The 26,334-nt window shown below is 34.2% G+C and overlaps 1 protein-coding gene across 1 annotated transcript in view; it reads right to left on the bottom strand.

Annotated features, from left to right (window-relative positions):
- Positions 1-2,260: 2,260 nt before the first annotated feature.
- LOC111044830 overlaps positions 2,261-26,334 on the bottom strand; it is a 182,476-nt gene continuing 158,402 nt past the window's right edge. Inside the window, exons 13-19 of the mRNA XM_039436654.1 lie at positions 25,446-25,670; positions 24,335-24,586; positions 21,936-21,986; positions 19,211-19,555; positions 17,726-18,038; positions 12,283-12,521; positions 2,261-8,981 (exon numbers count right to left, since the gene is read on the bottom strand). Of these exons, the coding sequence (XP_039292588.1) occupies positions 8,921-8,981; positions 12,283-12,521; positions 17,726-18,038; positions 19,211-19,555; positions 21,936-21,986; positions 24,335-24,586; positions 25,446-25,670 (1,486 nt within the window). The 3' untranslated portion in view covers positions 2,261-8,920. The remainder of the gene's footprint in view (positions 8,982-12,282; positions 12,522-17,725; positions 18,039-19,210; positions 19,556-21,935; positions 21,987-24,334; positions 24,587-25,445; positions 25,671-26,334) is intronic.

The raw sequence follows: 26,334 nt of genomic DNA, 5'->3' as shown, positions 1-26,334 counted from the left end.
GTGACTTTTTTGGTAAATGTTAACACTTGGCCTATTTCAATAAGTACCATTTTTAGAGCATTTTCAAGGGTTTCAGATCAGTTTTTCAAGAATAAATAACATTAATAGCTGATTTTTGATTGAACCTAGAAGTGTTTTCAACCTCTCCTGAAAAGTAGCCATTCACTTGTTGCACTTCAGCTACTTTTCAAATTTGGTCACGATAAAATACTATGGTGAAAGAACGAATGTGGCATATTTGTTTGTTTACCCCTGGATAGTTCATACGTCTATCTAGCGTTGTTAATAGTGAAGCAAGCGTAGATTCGTTAAAATAGAAGTAGTGATTATGGCCGTTAATATTGGTTGTACACGTTCGCTGTTTTAATGCAGTGTAGATCTTTCTCTGCACTTTCTATTATGCGCATTAGCTCAGATTCGACAATTTTGCACTTTCGCTACTTTACCATTTTAGTCACGATATATTTATGAAGGCTTTTAATATTTACGAAGGATTGTATTTTTTTAAGGCTTTTTTACGTGTAAATCTACTTGCTTTATTGCTCTATTTACTTGCTCTATGTATCAGCTCATAATTTAAAAAAATATTTTTTCATAAGAATCGGGCATACCTCATTCGTCACCATATCAATGGGCGCCCCCATACTCGGTGGCAAGACGGCCCCTCCCCCCTTGGCTCTAAGGTACAACTTATTTCAATAGATTTTTTTTTGGTTGCACGATTAATTTAAATGAGCTGAGATAAGATACTGTTTATATTATCAGTGTTTAAGAACGTTCATATTGCATAATGAAATAACACTCAATTGTTGCTAGTTACCTATTGTGAGCTAGGGAACTACCACCCCTAATGAGAGGCGGCTAAGCGTGCACGTGTAGTGTGTATGCTATATAGGCTATCTATGTGTGTGTATGCTATATGGGCTACCTATGTGTGCGATGCAATTGGTAGACACAGGACGAGCGTCTGCCTCAAGGAAACCGTGCATATTTACGCGCTCTTCATGTCAACAGTGACTACTGACTACATATTTCTGATACTGTAATAATGATATCATAATAATTACTAGTAGTTCTGTGAACAGTAGAATGGCACTCATGGCCATATCTGCTTTATAAAATTATAAGAAAGATAATATTGTTACTTTGTGTTGTGATTTAATGGAATTTGAAGTGTATAATATTTTTTTAGAGGGGGGGGGGAATCAAAAGAGGATATACAAAGTGTTTCAGGAGTAGTGTCGAACATTCTAGGGTATTGTTCCTGGATGATAGGAGACTAGAAATGTCGTATTTGAAGTGTCCAAAACTCGGCGGTTATCCTTATAGCTGCCATTTTGTTTTTTCACTTCGAAATTTTTATCTCGAGAACGAAATGTTGTATTGATCTAAAATTTGGCATAAATATTTATAATATGATGACTCAACTTTGAAAAATAAAATAAAAAATTTCTATGTGAATTTTCAAAATGGCGGCCATTTTAAATTTTTGATTGCAAATTTCACGAAAACCGTTCACATTACAAAAAATTTACCGACAAAAAGTTACCAAATTTTATCAAGATTTCAAGAATACCTAATTTATCAAGATTGGTGGAAGAATAACAGAGAAATAATTATTTTCGTACTGCATGCATGACCATGAACAAACAAGATCATCTGAAAAACATTGAAAAATCAGCTGGATGGCCATATGGAGCCATACCGAGCTTCAAAGCTTCATTTAAATAAAATTGGTATTGAAAATTTAACATTAATGTTTAAAAATGATGGAAAGTGGTCATTCATGCAGTACGAGAAGAATTAATTTCTCTGTTGTTCTTCAAAGTATTTGTATTTGTTATTGATAAATAGTAAGGTATGCTTGAAATCTTGATAAAATTTGCCGACTTTTTTGTTGTCTCTTGTAAATATTTTGTAAAGTGAACGGTTTCGTTAAATTTGAAATCAAAGATTTAAAATGGCCGCCATTTTGAAAATTCACATCGAAAATTGTTTATTTTATTTTTTAAAGTTGTGTCTTTATAGCATGAATATTCATGCCAAATTCCAGATCAATAAAACATTTCGTTCTTGAGATAAAAATAATTCTTAAGTGAAAAAAACAAAATGAAAGCTATAAGGATGACCGCTGAGTTTTTGACACTTCAAATACGACATTTGTAGTCTCCTATCATCCAGGAACAATACCCTAAAATGTTCGACAATACTTCTCAAACACTCTGTATAGCCCAGTTGTTTGGTAAAAATTCAACATCTCTTCAAGTATCAACATAATCTATTTTATATAACAATTTCTCTCTAAAATCTACAATTTACATCATCAATGTAATAATGACAAATTTTTTCACGTTGAATGATAAATATCTCAATAAATCTCGTAAACATAATGAAACATAACAAAATATCGAATTCTAATGTAAACTCTATATTATGAGAAACACAAAACTATTATCTCACACTTCTCATTTAATGCTATTTACAAGAAGCTCTTATTTTTTCCTCTGTGTAATAAATAGACTATAAATGTCACAATGCAAGTTCTATTGAATATAACAAACGACCAGTTATATAAGTACTGGCTTCATCAACGACCAAAGCCACAAATTCTAATGTTAATCACGATTTTGAAACTAGGACTTCAATTCAATTTAGAAGTTCACTTCCAATAAAATGACAGAACTATTCAGCCATTCTTATGTACGCCAGTTACAATCCGTATATTAAGTTGTTATGGATACACCAGCTACCAGCTTGAGCACTTGGATCTTACGAACCTCTGCTTATAATTCAATGACGAACATAACCACCCCCTCCATAATCTTCCAAGAAAGAGTTCAAAAAAACCATCGAGAAGAGAATTTTTTTCATTAGATATTTAATAAATAAAAACAATGTCAATTCTATTCCAATAATCAGCTCAAGATGGTTTATTTTTTTTATTTTTTTGATTGTATTTTTCTCGTTAATTTTTCAGTAGGTTCTTTATTGAAATGGGAAGGAACCTCCAAATAGAATTGTTTTTTTATAATTTGATTCATGTAAAAGTAAGCTACTTATTACTCACTAATAGATAAACTTAAAAATATTTCTTCTTAAATTACAACAATCAAATATATCATATTTTCTAAAATTTATCTTCAAAGCTTTTGTATGAGCTAATAAATACACCCTTTACTTATTTACAAACTTTTCTATCAAGAAGCAAATGGTTTTAATACTCTGTATAAATTTTGTATAAATATTATGATTAAATAAGCGACAAAGATAATAATTATAACATTGATAATGATGTTTGAGTTGAACTACAAATTGAAATGATTTAATTTTTGAAAAAATCAATAATACTTCATAATATTTATTTTGGAGACATAATTTATCACAAATTTAGTTACGTTACTTCACTATCATATTAAAACAATGAAGTTTCCTTGTCATGTTCTATAATCTATAATTATCATACTTACAAGATGGCTTAAGCTCTTAATGGCTTGATAAGTATTATTTTATTATCACTTACACTTGATAATATATGTGGAGTTTCAATCCGCCTGAAAATGTATACAATATTATGCATTATTTGAATACTAATCGTATAAATAAGATCATGGAATATTAACTATGATTAAAAGTTTCAATCTTCATCAGATTTTTTATATCAATGTTATTGTTCTCCATATTCAACACGTTTTTCAAAGATGAATATACTATATCATTTTTCAGTTGAGGCAAAACTTCTAGATTCGCAAGGTGTATCTAGAAATGTGTAAAGTATTAGTTGAAGCCATTTTTAAAATTTCATCCCTTATTATATCACTTCAATTTTTAAGGAATTCATAATTTATATGAGGGAAATTTAAGATAATTCTCATTATTACAGTACAAGTATCACCTTGCAATCATAATAGAATGGTCAGCAGCAACTCTTAAATTTCTGATTTTGAAAAACTCCTTCAAGGAAAGTCAAGCCCTGATAGACATGTCCACCTCCAACCACTCACCATTTGAGTATTTGATTATATCTAGTTTCCTTATGATTCAAAATGAAAAAAAATTAGATCAATATCAATATGGATGTTACCAGCACAAAAAATAGTGTTCTTGAGAATGAAAGAGAAATTGAGTATTGTCTTACTTGTTCACAGTGACTAGATCAAAGTATTATATTAGGCCTTTGAGTAGCATTGGCTTTATTCATAAAAATAAAACAATACAGAATTGAGAAGACACTAATATTATGACTGTATTTTTGGTAGTGACGAAAAATAATGATGCAAAATATCTCCAGAAAAGGATATTCGAATTTTGATAGGATAATCATTGTTTTTTTAGAAACAATTTCAACTGCAACTGAGTATTTAGTTTTGAAAATAAGTTTAAAAGTTTCCTTATAGTTAATAGCCTCTTTGAGAATATGAGTAGGCCTATTTCGATTTCAGAATAGATTATTTTGTATGAGATCAAGATAAATACCCTAATTCTAAATACTAGGGCACAAATTCAATCTTGTTTTAGGCCTACATTTTTTCGTTAGCTCTCAATAATTCTTGAATAGTATTAATTGCAATATTGACTAGAGTCAAATGACACTAACGACTAGAACTTACTTTGGTTTTTTTTTAGTAATCATACTACATACATTTTGTTTGTAATTTTTAGGAAATGAATCCAATTTACTGATGGATGAGAACTCTCAATTCATGAAGGACCTTAGTGTTTCATTCACTCAACTTAATCTGAATCAATATAGCTCTCTATCTCTAGATCGTATGTAGGCCTATCCTCTCATGAAGTTTGATGAGATCAAAGGAACTAATAGTCAATAAATTTAAATTACAAAATATACTTGTATTCCATGAATTATTACCGTAACTCTCAAGTTGTTCACTGTTTTCAAACTAACCAATCAGAAAAGTAGTCACTATTACTATTATTTATAACTTAAACTTCTCATGCACCTGCAAAATTTTTCTTTGTGAAAAAAGTCTGGAAGTTCGTAGCTTCAAAAGATAAGAATAATATTGTTCATAAAATGTTCAATCTGTTTCAATGATATTGATTGATTGAAGATCAAATTAATCACAATTGTCAGAAAGCTCAAGTTGATACAGAAGTCAAAAACTATAATTAGAAAAATCTGAAACACTATTCTTAGTTACAATAACCACACTGATTCAAACCACTGTGAATTTCAACTGCTTCCTTGTTGAGAGTCGCGTCGTGAATAAACATTCCATAGTTAATTTCGAAATACACCTTATGTAAAAACTTCTTTTCTTCGAATAGTTTTATTTAAATTTAATTTTCAGTCTTTTTATCTACATAACTGGAACACTTCAAGTACTTTATTACAATTAATCATTAATAATAAATAGTACGGAAGAAAATCGAGAATTTTTATTGTTCTTCGCTTACTAACTTACTCATTTCTCAATGGAATGCAAGAGGCATGAATAATAATTTTAATTTTGAAAATCAGATTATTTCAATAGTGGGCTACTATATGAATATTGTTTGAATTTTGGAGATAGTGATGAGAAGATCAGTTGGAATTTCTGATTCAGAAGATTCATGAATATAATCTTTGAATTATTCTCCCATGACCAGAGCTTTGAATGGATCAGAAAAGTACCATTTCAAGACAAACTTCTCGTCTATATGATCCATGAAATAAATTTTAGCAAGAACTATCAACACTTGTAGCAATACGCAAGTCTTTACTATTGGAGCTTCCAATTTCTTCTATTTCTGAGCTTCCATTTTGTTAGGGGGTGCTAATTATTTGTACCTATGTTTTTCATTTACATCAAAATATCTGAGAATCTAATTCGAGTACAAGAACAATCAAAGCTGAAAATTGATTGGTGTAATTCCATAGGTTTTTCTATTTTGATTGAAACATTCATGAATTCACTCATGATTCAGTTTCATCCATGAAGTTTATTTTGTGACCAAATCCACATCGTTATCATTCATTTCCACACAGTTGAGATTAGATCTCCAATCAAATTAGATCAGAGTTTTTCAATTATATTCATTATTCACGTCAAAACATTACATTTGGACATTTCGTTTTATCACTATTCCCATTTTATTTAGGTGTTCTACGACAATGTAATACCGTATTGGTTAAAATAGAGAACGCGAAATATCATTGTAAAATATCACTGTACTATCGAGGTGAATTCATAACAGAATAATATTGTAACATTTTTTCCTAATATTTCCTCAAAGATATATAAAATATTTGAACACCCCTACATGAATATATTTGTGTATTGCACCAATATCGATCCAAATCGCTGAACAACTAACTATTCATGCCGTAATTCATTTGAATGAATTTCAACTCCCAGCCCTAAAATAATATAACCTACGTTGATTATGAATGAATCAAATAAATTTCACATCTTTAGAATTATTGGAATGACGAATGTACGATTTTTGACCCAACAGGAAATTTGAGGATTATTTTTTTAGAATTAGCTATCACCATTGAATGTAGCGCTACACACTAATAAGAGATGGCAATAACAACGATATGATATATTATAATAATTATTCTTATGACATTATCCTAGTAACATTCACCTCACCTAACACTTATTTGAATAGATATACATATACTCTAATATTTATGTAGTTAAGATATGAGATAAACAGTAATACAACGATACATTATTATGATTACTGATGGCAACCATAATAATAGTTACTATAGCTTATAATATAGAGAGTGATTATAAGACACCAACACACATTTTTTTTATAAGCAGACATTTTCTATGAATATTATAGTGATATAAGATTTACTTCAAGATATAGCTTACATCAATGATAATAATTTTATATTGTTTGAGATTCCAATGATGATAGCTGATAAACGTTTCTTTCACACAAAAGTGATTCAATATAATGAATGTCAAATTTGTTCAATAAATGGACCCTCTTCATTACCAGTTAAGTAAATTTTCTATTCATTACCAGTTGATAATATTGAAAGCATATAATGTTATATGGCGGCCATGGGCTACATTTCACTGGCGATCGATGCTGGAGTAGGCCTACTGTAATTTGTATTAGTAGCTTTATGGGGAGTGGACGACTTTTCTTCATAGTGACTCACTGAGGTGCGAGGATACAAACTATCTGAACCATGAGATTCAAGAGACTCCTCTCTATATCAATCAAATTCACTGAATTTTTCAGACATCTTGTTTTATAAATCACTGGAACGACCTTAAAATTCTCCCATTTTGCTCTTTGAATACTCAAGAAAATCACATAGGCCTAATTTGAAGATATTTTTGGAAGCCTCATAACAGAGATAGACCTATCTATGATTTATTTATAACTCCGTTTTCATCTGAAATGCCTTATTGAATAGGCCTACTCAATAGCTTATCAATAGCTACTTTTTTATTTTTTAGCTTCTCAATTTTCCTTTTAAAATTATGAATTTCTCCAACCTTGCATTTGAATATATAATTAAGATTGTATTTTTGAGTTATAATTTTGTTCTAATGCCTCACTGGTTACTGTTGGGTCAAAAAGGAGTCAGAAGTTGGATGCAATGCCACCTGCGCCCGTCATCAGTGGAGTCGAGACAAGGGCTCAGTGAATGTCTCTCCTCACACAATGACAGGGCTGTACCATTACATCACTTGGACTCCCTACTACATTTCACTCCGCTCCACTAATTCAATAAATAAACTCCAAACTCAGACAAACTTTGAAAATAACATCATAATATTGTTATTGGGAGTCAGTTGCACAGTTACACAAAAACCTGTTAAATTTTAATAATGATTGAATGTAACGAGAACCAATCAGAAAAGGCTCTTTTGGCAAGAAGGCTCCTCTGATTGATTATCGTGGCATTTGATCACGGTTAAAATTGAACAAGATTTTGTGCAACCGAGCTAGTGTCTAATAAAACTAAAACCTTTAACCATCTCACGTTTCAAATTAGCCTTCAAATTATTACTGATATCAACCGATATTATATCCATAAAATCATATGATAGATTTGTTAGTTCAGCAGATCGCTTTCGCCAATTTATGGACTATCATAAATTAGTAGTTGAATTACTATACTCGTAGGGGTTTATTATTGGTTGAATCATGAACATTTTTGATTTCATCGCTATTAACTCGTTCTAGTTCTATAGATCAATTATTATTCTGGAAACTCTGAAACAAATTGTTATATTTATATTATCAAGTTGTTTATGAACAGCATTGATGATTTTCATCATAGTATTGTCTAAATTTGAACATCTTATTATACATAGAATATTGTGGAATCAATATTCAAACGTTTCATCTTCATTCATAGTCACTGATATATATTATAATAATTTTATATTATGTTTTTTTTTTTGAGGAGGGGTGCATTGATTTATATGTTATAACGATTTTTTTCACTACGGTACTGATATTCATTTCCTGGTCACTTTGTGGCATGAGATAGTCCAATATTAGTAGCTGGTAGCAGAAGTCTTTTACTCGTACAATTTTTATTAGTTTTCGAAATTATTAGACGTGTGACATATGCAGGTTTTTCAAAACTAAATCGTTCTCTGGTCATCTATTTCCAAGTGTTAGTTCAATTTATGCGTTACAAGTATTTTTATTTGATAAATTATTATGATTGGATAAATAAGAATTGTGAATTTTCTTCACTTGAAAATGGTAAAGCTCCACATACAAGGATTTTGAATCAGATAGCACGGATAATGATAATTTTTACTGATGATAATAAGTTCCTACACGAATTAAGTAGTATTTCGATTCACTGAATGTTCATAGTTCAATATCCATTGAAAAAAATTCAACTTTGACAAAAAATTCCATTGAGAAAAATGAGTTCGTAGATGCGATCGCACAATATAAGTAAGCTGGGACGAAAATTTGTTTGTTACAAATATCCTAGTGTTGCATAAGTCTTCACAAATGGAGTATCAACCTTACAGCTTTCCCTGAAAAAGATAGGAACAGAAATATAAGCAACATTCAAATGAGAAGATTCTGAGATATCAATTGAATAGAAATTAATAATTGCTGGTTACTGGTTTATTCCACTCATAAAAAATATTAGTTCGACTATGTATGGTGAGCATACTACCCAACACCAAATATTATTATTCTAATATAATTTAGAGCTCATGAACATCAACTATAGTAATTATGAAATATATATATGTTTTTCATCAGATAAATATAGGCTTCCCTACAATGAGGCAAGGCCTAAGAATTCAACTATTATAATACCTACTAAGCTTAGTTTGATTGGATGAGTAGTCTACTATAATTATTATACAGATTTCACTATACAATACTGGATGAAACTTACAATACAGCAAAGTTTTGGATGAATATTCAAGATCTAAAAATAATTGATAAACTATATATATATATATATTATATATATATATATATATATTATATATATATATATATATATATATATATATATATATATATAATGAAAAATGCAATTTGAAATTACTAGGCCTAGGGGAAAGTGGGGCAAAACCGACCAGCTAGTGTTTGAAGTTCAATTAATGAAAATCTGTTGGCAGATTTATCAAAATATGATGTCAATCTCATTCTTTACATATTTCATAATAACTATACATACTCAAATACATCTATTTAATTATAATAAAAACGATAATAATTTTATAACTTTTTTGTGCAAAATGACGGTTTTGCCCCATGGGTGGGGTAAAACCGTCTTATGAGTGGGGTAAAACCGACATTAATGGAAATAACATAGAAACACATGAAATAACCACACAAATCAGAAAATTTTATTTAACAAAGTTGTCATGACATAGGAAAATGAAAACAACATGAGATTACTTGAAATATTAAATTTAGTAATAAATTGAATGTGAAAGACTAAAAAAAGTCTATAAAACTACAAAATCAATTAGGAATTATTTAATAATTATAATTCAAAAAATTAAATAATTTTGTTCTTGATAAAATCAAAAGTCATGAATCAAAAATCAAATAATCATGATTTAAATTAAATAACTTCAACCAAAAAAAAATGAATAAGAAATAAATAGATCATAAGAACTTATATTATCTAGTATCAACTTGTTTATTTTTACATTTTAATTTGAAAATGGCCAAAGTAGGTCGAAACTAGTTGTTAAAATGTTTCAATGACAAGTTCATTGTTGATATTATTAATTTGATTAAAGTAGCCCATATAGGTGATGTGATTTCATGTGGTAGGGTGTTTATTATGAGATTATGAATGATTATTAATTTTAGGCTTTTCTATTAATTCATTCCATTACTTATCAAATGCAACATGATAAATCTCATGTTCAAGTTCATAAAAATCAATGCGGAATAATATTTCTGATTTATCTGAATTATTGTCAATTCTTCAATTTACACAGTAATCGTCTAAACAGCACAAAAATTCCAAATAGAATAAACCTATTAATAGAATTAATAGAGAATCAAATTGAGAGATAGTAGCCTATTGAGAGCTGCAGGAGATTGATTTGCAAATCACAGGATGGGTCCATCCATTCCCTGCATTCTAGAATGAATTATAATTAGGCTCATAACAGAATCCATGAAGAATTGTATTAAAAGGTGGGTTTTAAAGCAGCTTATAACAGTTTTATTTGAAATGTACGCTGTGTTTTCAATAGTTCAGCCTACTGATAAAATATGCAAATTTAAAAACAATGAATAAACAGACAACACTAAACCAGTTTCAATAATTAAGTGGTTATATAATATTACACTAAAGGGAAACTAATCAATTTGCAAGGGGTAAAACCGACTTATGCCCCTCACTAAAATGCCGGTTTTGCCCCACAGCACATGCCAAAATAAAAATGGCCACAACCGATTACAGAACAACTCAAGGTTGATTGTATTGATATGGATTCATTTGAAAATATACACTGAATTGAAGAGGAAACTTATTGGAATTGTATCCAATAGCACCTAAGACAGGTAAATAATCATATGTGACTGAAAAATCGAAAAAAAATTCAGAGAAAACTTATTAAAGAATTTAAAGAACTATTATAGTTATTTGTGCAACTAGTGCGCAAAGTGACAGTTTGCTGCACCGAAAGAAACGTTTACGCCCGAGCCGTAGGCGAGGGCGGAATGGTTTCTTGAGTGCAGCAGAGGAACTTTGCGCACGTATTTCACATTAAGTTTTTCCTACAGTTACCATTGAATATGAAAAGTGGGTAATTATGGGTAAAATTGCCTGAAATCCATCAAATGTTTTTCTGTGTAATTTTATTATTGATAAAAACCTTAATCCTAAAATCCTAAAGGCCTCGTTGTCCTTGGTTATAATATCTAATTAATAATTTGCGCGTTGTGCTTCGTTGCACCTCTGCTCACTATAGCAGCCCAGTCACTGTTACCAACTTCATTTTGATTTTGCTGCACTGGTGCTCCATATAACCTACTAAGTATTTTGCGTTGCCATGTTGCAAATCTGGAGTGCAGAAAAATTTTTCCCGCACTAGAGCGGAAAAGTGATTCTTTGCGTTCTGTAATCAGTGCAGCAATGGCCACTTTTCAATGTAACCGTAGGAAAAAGAATTTGTAGAACTCTTATGATTCAGTTTACAGCTGTGAATACAAGCTACATCTGACTCATATTGTGTAGGCTTACTTAGTGAATTTTTTCCCGCATGGTGACAGCACCAGTCAGTCAATCGGTGAGGGGTCGGTTTGACCCAACCAGTCGGTTTTGCCCCACTTTCCCCTATAGAATTTGTTCTCTATCTACATAAATTGGCGGAGGTTTGAACATATTAGTGACCATTCTTCTAATTATTAGGATAATTTAATCGCAGTTCCATATCATAGCACCATCATAGGGAAAAGATAACATGCGCTTGCTTGAAATAATCGGCTTATGTTATCTATTGTACCATAAAAGGCGGTCTTAACGAAAAAGTGGCAACAATGAACTGTATTGTTATCGTATCATATGCACTGACTTCATAGCGTGAATCTGACTATAGATGAATGAATGATAATGTAATTCATCAAACCCAGAACGTAGCACGAAAACGTGGCAACGATGCGTTTCACACCGACTTCTAACGTGTGAGTCTGACTATAGATGAATGAGTGAATGTAGTTGATTAAACCCAAAACGTTGCTCGAAAAAGTGGCAACAATGCATTTGTATCATATGCACTGACTTTATAGCGTGAATCTGGCTATAGATAAATGAATGAGAGTAGTTGATTGGACCCAAACAAATGTACTTACTCGTCTTCCCAGGGGCAGATGTCAGTGTTTTTGCCAGGTTTGCTGTTTTCAGGCTGCGGCTTGGTTGACTGGTGGGGAGATGGCTCCTCGGCCACTGAGGCCAGTGCAGGTGCAGGTGTAGGTGTGGGTGTAGATGTAGGTGCAGGACCATGTGAATCGTCAGCTGCACTCCACTCGCCTGCCACTACTGATGCCTTCCGGGACTCATTCCTCCGCTCCTCCTCACTGTTCTTCTCAGCCTGTCAAAAAATGTTCCCCATCATTCACAGGCAATTCAATTCCACTTACCTTCGAATCTATCATCTCATTCACTCATACAGGAATGTTCTCCAGAAATCTTCCAGGCCATTAAAATATTGTATAATGTGTGTACAGTTGGAATATGAATTCATTATTTCTATCAATTCCAATATTCCCTATTTACGCTCACAATCACTGTACGTTAACAATCCGCTTACAATCGTTACAACGCTACAAAGCTTACAAAGCTCACAATTCTATATAGTTTTGTTCATCTATTCATATCTGATGTGTAAGAAAATCTTATGAATGGAGCTGGTTCTAGAGTTTAGTATAATACAACGGTACAAATAGCATTTCATATCAATAGCCTACTCCATAGCATAGAATAATAATGCTACAGTCTATGCTTTGTCGAGATGCTCTGTAGAACTTCATACTTACTTCAACCATAAGTAGAAATGTGTTGTAAGCTGCATCAGGAAAGTGAACTGATCAAATTCGAGTTGAATTTTAATCAAACTCCATGGAAAAGAAAATTACAATGAAATGAGAAATGACATAGTTCAATGGACAAGAACAACAGGTTTAATTGTGGTGTGTGCTAAATGAGAGGAGGAAAGATATCAAGCCATCTATCCATCTATGGTATCCCATATATGTGATAGGTACTGTCACGTTCTGCTTCTGAGAGGGGCATGAACATGCACTAGAATGAATAATTATAAAGTTGTAGCCATTAAACCAAAAACCAAAATTATCATAAACCATGGGCAATATTCCTCAACGTTCAATGCCCCACGTTGGGTGCATTGAATGGGCTCCATTCGAAAACTCAATTTCTACCTCAAAAGTTCCCAAATTTGAACAACTGATGGACTTTTTGAACTCTATGCAACACTCATTGGAAGTTGCTGCTCTCAATTCGCCTGAATCTCCACTTGCATGTACCAACATCCAAATGCCAGCTCAACAGACTGTCAAAGTCAGCGCTCATCCGCAGGAAAGCGGGTAATATTTCGAAAACCAACTATGTAAACACATGCATACTCTGTCATGCACCACATGCATTCTACAAATGTGGAAATTTCACATCAGAGTCTATTCCAAAACGAATGGCACTTGTGTGTGCAAACAATAGATGCTTTGCCTGTTTGGGACCTCATGTCAAGTCACAATGCAAATCAACTGGAGTTTGTCTCCATTGTAAATCAGATAAGCATCACACATTACTCTGCATTGCTAATCATACTCAGTCTTTACCAGCTACCTGCCATTGTAATGTCCGCAACAAACATCGCCGCACCACACACATGATATATCCATCGTTAACTACTGCTTCTATGTTTCCTGACTACTACAGTCGTACAGCCACGATGACAGCACCACAGATGTTCAATCCCCTTCCAATTGATGGACGCCCCAACCATGGACGCCTTGCCGTCTATTCTTCTGGGTCTGCTGCACCATCGTTTGTGGGTCAAGCTGAATTCGCTCCTAATCAAGCTGAATTCGCACTCTGAGATGTCAACTACCATGATGCAGGCGCCACCCCAGAATGCATCTCTGATAAGCCCACCAGCTACTCCGGCTGCTGTTCCACACTTTATACTACCACCACTGCACCATCTATGGATGTTCCTGCCGCCTTGCCGTCTGTCTCTTGCACCACGGACTGCTGTGCAATCGGCGACTGTCTCTCGAGGTTACACACCTTCAGCCATGCCGCCTCCAACTATGTCTACTGCTTCTGCCTTCCATGCTATGCCAACCGCCAATTCTGTCTACCATGGACCATCTGCCGCGTCACTACCTGGCTCCAACAGCTCTAACACTTCTTATTTGTCTGCTTATGATCATGAAAATTGTGTCCATTCACGCCTCTGCTCTACTTGGCACTGCACTTGTCGCTGTTGTTAATCAATAAAACCAGCCCTGTTATCTCCGTGCTGTTCTTGATTGTGGAAGTATGCGTTTCATAAACTTTCGGATTGTTTAGTGTTATTTCCGGCTCTTATCAACCCTTTGAAATTCAAAATTCATCAGTCATATCTCGAATACGTATTCTCTGAGTGTTAATCTTTGGTGAAAACAGAAATTTCAAACTAAACCTCACTTTGGACTATTTATGTGCCAAAATCAAGGAATTGGAGAAGTTTTGGGCAATTGCCTGTTTCTCTTTCCAAATATCGTGTTTGTGACTGTTCTAATAGATAATTACTACAAGAGCTGCTCAAATGCTTGGCTTGAATGTTATTCCATCACCTATTCGACTCAATGGAATTTCTGCTCAACATACGGCCGTCAAAGGCACTACCCAGCTGACAATTCTATCTTGCCCTCAAATCAATACTTTCCTAAAGACTGATGCCTTAGTCTTAGAACAAATTGCTGGGAATCTACCTATGTTTCCACTACATCATAGTATTCGAAATTCACTTTCTCACTTGGATCTGGCTGACCCTACCCTCGACAAACCAGCTGAAATTGATTTGTTGATTGGAGCTGACATCTATCCTAACGTGGTTGTTCCTTCTGATCGCTGCATTATACCTGGAAATCCGTCTGCCTTTCTCACTATTTTTGGATATGTACTCAGTGGAAAATTGAACATGCCAGATTCACCTACCAATCTCAATCAAATGCAATTGATGTGCACTCTGTTTGCCAAAGAAGAATCTCCCAATATCAACGAGGCCATGAACAAAGTTTGGGAAACTGAGAATATTTTGCCAACCGAGAAAGTTCTATCACCGAATGATGAATTTTGTCAAAATATTCACAAATCCACAACTTATTGCAATGAACGAGGCCGATATGCTTACCAAAACGCCTTACCACTCAAACCTGGTGCACTAACTTTATGCTCTAATCGCAAAGCTGCCTATCATAAGAAAAACCTACAACTCAATGACTTGGTATTGGTAAAGAACATGAACACTTTGCCTCTGAATTGGCCTATAGGAAGAATCGTCACCTTACACCCTGGTAAGGACAAACTTGTACGTGTTGTTACCATCAAATGTGCATCTGGGAATATTACCAGAGCCATCAACAAGGTGCACCCTCTCTTGTGAATTAATGCAGTATTTTCACCGCTTGCATTATATGCTGTATATATTTTGTGATTGTCTTACTCAACTTTTAGAATAGAATTCAACATATATCTTATCATTGGATATGCTGCTACTATTGTGCATTCAAAACTTCAAGTCAACTGGCCACAGTTGCCGATCATTTGTTACTTTAGTCAACTGGCCACAGTCGCCAATCATTTGTTATTTTAGCCAATAATGGAGAACGTTCATTGCCTTTTGAGAGTGCTTTTCCCTTATTTCCCTTTGTATAATCCTTTCTCATCCTGTATTCTTCTCAACCGCATTCAAAAACTGTTCATTTTTCGGGGATGAATTTTGTCAAAATATTCACAAATCCACAACTTATTGCAATGAACGAGGCCGATATGCTTACCAAAACGCCTTACCACTCAAACCTGGTGCACTAACTTTATGCTCTAATCGCAAAGCTGCCTATCATAAGAAAAACCTACAACTCAATGACTTGGTATTGGTAAAGAACATGAACACTTTGCCTCTGAATTGGCCTATAGGAAGAATCGTCACCTTACACCCTGGTAAGGACAAACTTGTACGTGTTGTTACCATCAAATGTGCATCTGGGAATATTACCAGAGCCATCAACAAGGTGCACCCTCTCTTGTGAATTAATGCAGTATTTTCACCGCTTGCATTATATGCTGTATATATTTTGTGATTGTCTTACTCAACTTTTAGAATAGAATTCAACATATATCTTATCATTGGATATGCTGCTACTATTGTGCATTCAAAACTTCAAGTCAACTGGCCACAGTTGCCGATCATTTGTTACTTTAGTCAACTGGCCACAGTCGCCAATCATTTGTTATTTTAGCCAATAATGGAGAACGTTCATTGCCTTTTGAGAGTGCTTTTCCCTTATTTCCCTTTGTATAATCCTTTCTCATCCTGTATTCTTCTCAACCGCATTCAAAAACTGTTCATTTTTCGGGGGGGGGGGGGGCATGTTCTGGCCATCGTCTTCCAATTTACCGCCGATGCCCGAAGTTTGAATTCGCCGCGCGCTTGCTACTACTGCAATGACAAAAGATTTAGTTAGCCTTGGATCTTTCTGTTTCTTCGTTCGAGGCCCCGGATTTTACTCTTCCACTTTCTTCCCTCTCGTTGTTGCAATGTAAAACATGAAAGACGCCACAGTTTGCTCTTCACATATTATTAACTTTTTGTTCGGTTTTCATGTCATTATTAGTGTCACAGTACACTAAAAGATTCTTTACTAACTGTGTGAACCTTAATCAGTTATCTCATATGTATCATGGTTTATTTACTTCTGTGAAAATGTATCGCAATCTCATCGCCTGTTGCTGCTTGATCAACTCAACTTCTACGAGTTTCAGTGCTTCGAAGTATGTCTAAAATAGAGTTTCCCAATACCAGATCTGGTTTCCCGATAAAGCTAGGGAATTTCCGATCTAATGAATTTCTTCGATCTACGCTCTACGTTGATGTCCAACTCAGCATCTATGTGCGACTTCCTAGGCTCAGCTCCTAGTTCCAGAAACTTCTCACTACACGTAAGTCAGACATTTTTCATACTAATCATTCTTGCCAGCATTAATTTGTTGGCTGGTCCTCCAAATACTCTAAATATTATCATTCATTAGTTGGCAATTTCAAGCTCTCCCAAGTAGCTACTAAGTAACTTATCAGTGCCCTTTTTCTCAGAAGGCACCAACAACCATAAATTGTAACATTTGTATACTTGTAATATTATATTAACATTTGACATTGTGCAGTATTGCAAATAACTATTCAATATTTAAGATTGATTTGAGATAATAATGATTTAGCAATAATATATTCATGCATTAATTTATATTTCATTGCATTTTGTGTCGTGATTGTTATTTTACGGTGATTAAATTAATAAATTGAGCTTTCTTCATTTTGTCTATGGGTTTCCCAATGCGATTTTAATTATTTCAGATTGTGAAAACCCTTCGAATTGTTTGGGTATGAAATCAAGGGAGAATAATGAACCTATCTGGATAAATAAAATGAAGATTCAATTTGGAATGAAGATTTAAATGGTTTAAATTATCTGAATAAATGGAATAAGGTTAAAGATTGATAATGTAACTGACCTCCTCCTCGTCCTCGTTCTGCTCTGGGACACAGAGAGTGGCGGCGGTGCTGCAAGATGCGAGGAAGGCACCGTCAGTGACGGGACTGACACTGATGACGGGAGCGATGGTGGTCGACTGCTTCCTGCTTGGCGTCCCGCTCACGGACTTCTTGCGTGTCTTGGGCGGCTCTTCGTGGCCGGCCGACGCGTCCTTGTCTCGCTCGTCGAACGACACGTGTGGCGTGCAGGCCGCCGGGAAGTCCTCGCACGACGAGACCGAAGGCCGGGTGTCCGGCGTTTTCACTGTGCAGGACGATGATCGCCGTCCGAATCTGCCAATTTGATTTTGATTATAGATACAAATTCGATTATTCTATTTATCAAAATACCGAATGAGAGATTTTTATATTTGATTCACAAACACAAAATTATTCACAAAAATATGCAAGGTTCTTGTATGATCATTTTTTAGTGTCACACATCGATTCCGGGACGATTTTTGTTGTCCTCATAAATTCTGAACCATTCGATGTAACATAACTTGTCATGTCATAACTATGTTTTTCAAGTGCCTTCCAATGTGGTAGAATAATCAATTAGGAGGGCAAAAGATCTTACGTTCAAAAGTCTATGTGTGTGTAGCTAGCTGAGACAACTTGCCATCCCTTAGTTTTACTACAATTAATAATCAAGTATTACATAAGAAAAAATAATTTGTATTATGTTATTCAATGATAATTTTAAATCCTAAGTTCAAATCCAGTAGCTGCGCCAATAATACGAATATTTTCTAGTGCTAGCAGGTTATGGGTTAAAGTCATCGAGCAATGCTTTCCAGAATAATGTAGAACTGTGGAAAATTGACTCTGTCACAAATTTGGAAGATGAATCATGCAGTATTTTTTATATCCCATCTTCAGAATAGAGAGCTTACTGACTCTCGCTCCTGCTTATGAAAGACACAGTTGTGTGTGCAAAACATGTAAATAGGTAGGAGTGAGAACCGTGAAGCTATCCGTGTGAACGGGGCTTCAGAGTATTATCATAGTAGTTTGATAGCGTGTTTATACATATCTTTGGAAGTGAGTATCGAATGTTTTATATGCTGTGAAAGTTATATTCTGTTGTTTCTCGAATTTATTATAACCAGATGCAGACTTTTACTTCAGAACCAAAAATATCTGTGTGAGTCCACCTCTTTTGGACTAATTTTCAATCAAAATTTGGGAATGGGATAGTAAGGTCTATAGGCCTGTTTTCCCATTTACAATCATTTTTTGATTAAGTGTTTGTGTCCTTGTTGAATGAATAACAGAAAAATTAAATTATTTATACAGTAATAGTATAAAAGAGAGAGTAACTCTCAGTCGCCAAAAATTTCCTACAGTCGCAAATGTATGGAAGTGCCTCTGTCACATCATACTTGCAGATCTGTACAATATCATAATGTTCTACCTTGCTTGTGTCTTTGTTGATGGAAAATGAATTTTAAATTTTGGATCACCTGTCCTGAAGATTTCCAGACTTCCTGAGTTTGTCGGAAAGCTCGGTGGAAACGGCCAGACTGAGCTCGGAGGACGAACTGCCAGAGTCAAACTGCATGGAGTTCTTGCGCGAGGAGGGGTGTCCGAGGGTGTCCCAGGGACAGGTGACCGCGGTGTCGTCTGCGGCCACCAGAGATGACCCGGCCACGAGTCGTTTGCGGTCGGCTGCGACCGGCGTTCCCGTTCCCGTTCCCGTCCCGCCACCGCCAGCCGGTGCGGCCGTGTCCCACGGACACACGTCGTCCCCGCGTTTCGTCTCCAACGTGCCTTCGTCCGATGACGCACCTCCGCCACCCGGGGGGTCTCTGTTCAATCACATTTCAAAACCAACTCAATTCACTCACTCTACTGCTATAAAGTAACGCATGAGTGATGAGCACAATTTTATGTTCAGGTGATTTTGTCAACAAGAAAATACTCGGTGCTATTCAAAGTTTTTTCTAGTGATTGAACCATCCAGAACTAGCAATTCAGTAAACTGTTTTGAAATAACCTTTAAGGAAAATCTGGATATTTGTCATCTGTCACATCAAACTATTGTGAATATATTATTACACACATCGATTCTTAGACGTACGATTTTTGCTGTCCTTATAGATTCTATCAGGTTGAATGAAACTTGACAAACCCATAATCACATCTTTATGTTTGTCAAGTTATGTTCGATTCAATAGAATGTGTAAGGTCGTAAAAAATCGTACGTCCAAAAATCTATGTGTGTGTAACTGGACTAATGGCTATCGTAAATACATAGAGCACACAAAAAACTATCATTCTACTATTTTATCACACATGCCAATACTGACAGAATATTGAGAGTTGCTGGAAATAATAAAAATTTGGATTCCACCTTGGAAATACTATCAATAGCACAAATAAATTTAAATTTATCTAATCTAAGAGTATAGCTAAAGTAACTTTTTATAAATATTCTCAGCTTAGCATACACCGCTTTTCATTTGTATCTCTCAGGGTGTTTATTATAAGTAAACACTTATTCTTTATCATTAAGTAATCATAATATTATTCTTTCCGATTGATATATTTATGTATATATTTTTATTCTTTTCTTATTTCTTTTTCTCATTGTATTATTATTATTATTCTGATTTCACTTTGGTTTGTTAATTTTGTATAATGGAAGCAAAATGGATCTTTGTTGATCTGTTGCTTTCACACATTATTGTAAATAAATAAATAATAAATAAATAAATAAATAAATAAATAAATAATAAATAAATAAATAAATAAATAAGGTGAATGTCTCCCATTATTTATATCCTTCATTCAGCAGGATCGAACCTGGAAAGATTATGCGAAGAGAAATGTTTATTTTACAATTCCAAGTTTGAATAAGAACGAATCTTACAGTGGAATATTCAAGAAGGCTACATGAATACTAACTTCGTCTCCCAATCGTTCCTATGAGTTGTATTCCACTCAATGAATTCATTAATGAATACATTCATTATTGTTGGAATAACAATAGAGAGTGGATAATTCTCCCTTTTAAACAGTAGAAGATCAATAACAGGACTCATTATTTGAAGAGTTATGTTAGAAACTAGATAATCAATCATAGCTGATTTCCAAAACACAAGTACCATGCAATGTAGAACATACAAACAAAATATAGATACTACTAATAGGATATTTAGTTGTGATTTGTAAGATCAATATTATTGGAAAGAGGGACCAATCATGCGTCATTCGATAAATATTATTGTTAATAGAATATATATCCATACAGTGAAGATATAATTATAATAATGTTCTTGAAGAAACTCATTCAAGAAAAATGTGCTCAAGGTCTCAGTGCAAAACATGTAACATTTCAAAAAACACATATCATTGACAAATTCTAACACATAGAAAACACTGAAATCCGTTTTACATATGTTTGATGAGGGTTGATAAAGTTATTCTACTAAGAGTTTGTATGTATGATATGAGCATGAATTGTCCAGTAATAATCATTGGTAAGCTGTACTTCAATAAAGGAATATCCAATGTACGTTAATGTAGTTAACTGCTCATAAATGCTCACTTGTAGTTAATGCTCATCATGACTGAACATCGTGTGTTCTATTGGATTGTGTGGCGTTTCATTTTTGAAAATCATCACTAAGATATTGGTTCTCACCTCATCCAATGGTGTTTTGTACAATCTGAGAACGTTGAATTACCATAACTTATATTTTCTTTGGTACTTTAGAGGTACTTTGAATCCTACAATTCAGAATGCAGATCATTTGTTGATAATGCAAATTACATTGTAGATTTTTTATTAATAGTATAAGCCTTCTAATCCTGGCCCCTGAATCAGTACACAATCAGTAAACAAAATCTATTATCTGTTTTCATCAGAACACAAAATATTTCGAAAGTGCGATTGAACAAATCTTAGTCCTGCCCTACGTTGAATAAAGTTTACCTGTACTTTTCAAGAAGTCTGCAGATCTTCAATAAGGAGTTGGAGAATGATAGATTTACAACATTGAACAAGCACACATAGATAGAAAATTATACACTTCAAGGTATCACTCATAGATTCAATCAAAAGAGGTTCAAAATCTAAACATTTAACACCCAATCAGGATTTATAAACTAACATTTAGATATGTCAAATTAGTCGATTTGTTAGTGGTAATGTGAAAATGTATCTTCTCAACCTGTTAAACTTACAGACTTGACCAAACTGTAGAAGAGGCCTTAGATTGATTAGGAAGGTCTCCCCTGTAACACAATTTAGCCCAAAATTCTGATTTCACTTTTTCTTATCATTTTTCAAGATAATATACCTTTTTCTGATGTTCCAAATGAATTTAATTTTAATGGGCTACTCATTCATGAGATGAATCTCTCTCAATAATATTAACAATATTAAAGTTCATACAAACTAGAGTTATACCGGGTGTGGCAGCAAAACTTCCTTTTTTAAAGGAAACGCCATTCAGTCAGCTGATGTCTTAGTAGAGAAAATCTGGTCTAGTTAGAGAGGTCAGAACATAAAGTTTTCTTCCCGAGACGTTTAGTCCCCATCATGCATTGGAACAATGAGAAGCGTGAATTTACCGTTGAGACTTATTTTTCGAGAGGAAGTTCTATGATCACAACCCAGCGCGCATTTCGAAATCGATCTGATCGTTCTGTGAGACGAATCCTCCATGATCATCTTCATTTCCATCCATATACAAGATGCCAACTGTGCAGGATCTTTTTGAACGTGGATTCAATTTAGGAAACACTTCCAGGATGCCTCATCTCAATTAGGAGCGATTTGGAGTGGCCAGCCCGATCTTCCGATTTGAACCCTTGTGATTTTTTCTATGGGGGTTTTTCAAATCCCTTGTTCATGTGAACTGTCCATGGACTCTACAAGATTTGAAGATCATTATCAGTGAATAAATTGCTAACATAACGCCTGCAATGCTGGCTGGAGTCATGACAAACACCAGAAATCGGTGTATACTCAGTGTATAGAGAATGAGGGACGTCACCTACCTGATCATATTTAATATTTAAATGTTAAAAATTTCAAATCCAAAACTAATTGAAACAAAACTTTATATATGTGTCTACATTACAAAAATAAATACAAACTTCCTGATCCATACAAAGAGTTTTATTTGCTTTTAAAAGAAGGAAGTTTCGCTGCCGCATTCTGTATAATAATCAACCATAAAACAGCACTGTTGCTTGGATAATTATTTTTTACATTGGAATGATGTGCTAGTAGGTACGTTATTCACTCAAAATAACAATCCATTGGAATGATGTGCTAGTACGTTATTCACTCAAAATAACAATCCATCGAATGATTGTCTTTGTAGAGAGTACATTCCATTCCTAAGAGATTAAATAAATAGGATACATCGAATCAAAATAAATTCAACCATTACACTGTTTTATCCCACCATATATTCTTTTAATAAATTTCATGTACTGTAATTCAAAATGGTGCTTTACCAGTTAATTACAGCTCCCTCTCCAAAATCGATGTTTCTATTTCACAATATCTACACTTGAGAGTAGAAAAATATTTGAACAATAGACTCAACTGAGTAGATCGTTTAGACGATCAACTATTTCAAGAGTTCAATTCCTCAAACCAATTAGTTCTTTACTATCAAAGATAGCTTTGAATGAATCAAAGTTGAAGATCAAAAATACATTTCGAGTGAGAAAATAACTTGAAACCTATGATTTTTCTGTGAGAAGTATCATTTGACAAGATTTGAGAGCTCAAAGCTCACTGAATCTCAGTCATTAAATTCCATTATTCTACATTATCAACTAATTCAAATGAAATCAAACCCAGTACTGAATTAGTTGACGATAATATTAGTAACTCATAAGCTATAGCTTATGATAATTGATATTCAAACCACAGATCAAGGGCGTAGATTATAGAAAGGCCCTTCTTTGAAGAGTCACCCTATTTCATCGGAAATATTTCCTTTACTCATTCTTACACTAAATTGCTTATAAAATAAACGGTGCACAAATGCACATATTGTGATACATTCCAACGTAACTCTTTATTCAATAATAAAATTGCACAATGACAAATCATAGCAATCAATAATAATTAGGAGAGATCAACAGGCTTAGCCCAAAACTTGATGAATAGTAACGTGTACCACTAGTAACGTAGTACAATATGTTCTATATCCTCATCTAGTAGTTCAGCTTTTAGTACACGTGGAGTCAGATGACCTTCTTGTCTTTGCAACGGATCAAAGAGATTTTTCATGACTGATAAACGTTAGAACATGTCAGAGGCCCTGAAATTGATCCAGTGCAACCAGAGAACTCTTAACACAAGACCTGAGCCAGCCACGTCTCACGATATTATTATTATTCACATATATATGTATGAGTTTGTTTATTTAAGTATTTTTCAAATGGATCTACTTGCCTTTCAACTTTTGATTAGTTTACAGTTCAACATTTATAAATTAAATGTTGAATATAATGAATGAGCTTAGAAATTGAATATAAGGCTTTCAATCATCACTGTCAACATTTTAACTAAATGAATTGAAATTTAACTGTCAAGGTCACAGATTAATTTGATTCACCTGTAAGGAATATCGCTGAGGTTGGACTGGCTGTGAGAGTGGCCGACTGTCCTGTCGCGATGTATGCCGGAGACAGCCAACTCATGGGCGGAGCCAGTCAGACTACGGTCGCTGCCTCTGCGCTTCGACATGGAAGTGCTACCCGCTCCGCTCGCCTGCGTAGAGCTCGCTCCGCCCGCCTGCAGGCCACTCAGATTGGGTGGGTTGCTCGTCGAGCTCTTCTTCTTTCCCGGGCCGCCAAAACCGAAGAATCTGAACAACAATCCATTTATTTTCAATTTTCATCGTTGTTGATTTAGTGCAGTTTAGTGCATTTTATTTCAGTTGAAATATACTATAATGAATGCGGTCATATCAACATTACATTTTTGACAATAAAGATTTTGAATTAGCGATAAATTTTAATATAGATGGTTGATATGGCCCTAAGAAAATGAATTTGAATAAATGGACTTCAGGAGGTGTTCCTGGTATGTGTCAGTTGTGGAAGGAGAGCGTAACATTGAAGGAGTAAAGTTCCTCGATTTTTGAGGAAAACATTAATTAAATTCAATATTTATTCAATTTGATTAGGGAACTTTGTCAATACTCAAAACTTTGCCTGAATGTATATTTTACACTTTAACCAATGTGAAGTAATCTTGAGCAACTTAATTACTTTCTAATTACTATTTTGAAAGTGATATAATATTCAACATTAGATGTCTTATCTCAACGTTTTAAATCCTTGAAAAATTCAGTTATTCCTTCAGCTGTTGTTCCTTGAACAACGTTTATCCCTGTTTAAGATCAGAGTTTCTCATCTCACATTGGATACAGATTCATTTCACAATATTATCCAATCTGGCTAATATGGAAATGTGGAGAGTTGGCAAGAATATTTTTTTATAGATTGCAAAATAATTTGTTTGAACTCTAAAAATAATCATAGAAAATGTTGCATTGCAATCATTATTGCAAATGCTTATATACAGTATTAACTAATTTATTACTTGCTAATTTCATCTTCCAATCAGGTCGATAGGGATTTCAATTATCTACAAGATAGTATCCAATAAAAAAGAGACTCTCCAATTAAATCGCAAAAACTGACATTTTTCTTCAGACTCACATTCGTTTCTTGGCAGACGGTTGTATGCCAGTTGCTAGGAGGCTTTTGAAATGCTCGGACCTGATGAATCGCGGATAGCAGTCCTTTTTTAGCAGCAGCGTGTAGACGTGCTCGGCGGCAGAGTCGAATGTGAAGCGACTCGGGCTTTTCATCTCATTCTGTGTCCTCTCCATTGTCTTGCTGTCTATGTTTATTTCACACGGCGCTCCGGGGGCTAGAAACTCTCTGAAATGAGAAGCGCAGCTATGGTGTGAATTGTAATGAGCTGAGTGTATTTGTTTCATGGATAGATGTGGTGTTTTGAACAGTGCTTATTATTACTATCTAAGAATTATATATGAAGAGCTCGAGAGACTCAGAGGAATGTTCTCCCCCCACTCAACAGTAACTTATATTTATCCAATTTGACTTTTGAAAAGTGTATAGAGGGGATTAGATGATAAGGTGAATTACGTAGACAAGAGAGCGAGTGAGGAAATAAAGGGGGAAGGGAGTGATGGTTTATGTGATATGGAGAAAAATGCTGACCACATGTATAAAAAGTTCTTGATTTAGAGTTTATATTGTCATTTTTCATTCGAACTTTAGATATCAGTTCGGTTTCAGGAAGAAACTTGTGACATATATGTTATTAGACGGTCAACATTATTGATAGGATAACTGTATATAAGATTATGGACCGGTCGCACAAAAGCCAATACAATTTTAATCGTGATTGAATGCCACGAGCACCAATCAGAGAAAGTTTTTTTTTTAAATGTTTCTCTAATCGGTTCTCGATTCATTTAATCACGATTAAAATAATTCAACAGGCTATTGTGTGACCGGTCCATTATTCTATTCATTTCTCATCAAACTCTTCCATACATCCTAATTACCATCGATTCAA

Source organism: Nilaparvata lugens, chromosome 10 (assembly GCF_014356525.2).
Source record: "Nilaparvata lugens isolate BPH chromosome 10, ASM1435652v1, whole genome shotgun sequence".
In the NCBI taxonomy this organism is placed as follows: Eukaryota; Metazoa; Arthropoda; class Insecta; order Hemiptera; family Delphacidae; genus Nilaparvata; species Nilaparvata lugens.
Note: the sequence above shows the minus strand (reverse complement) of the source record. Positions and strands in the feature narration are given on the sequence as shown.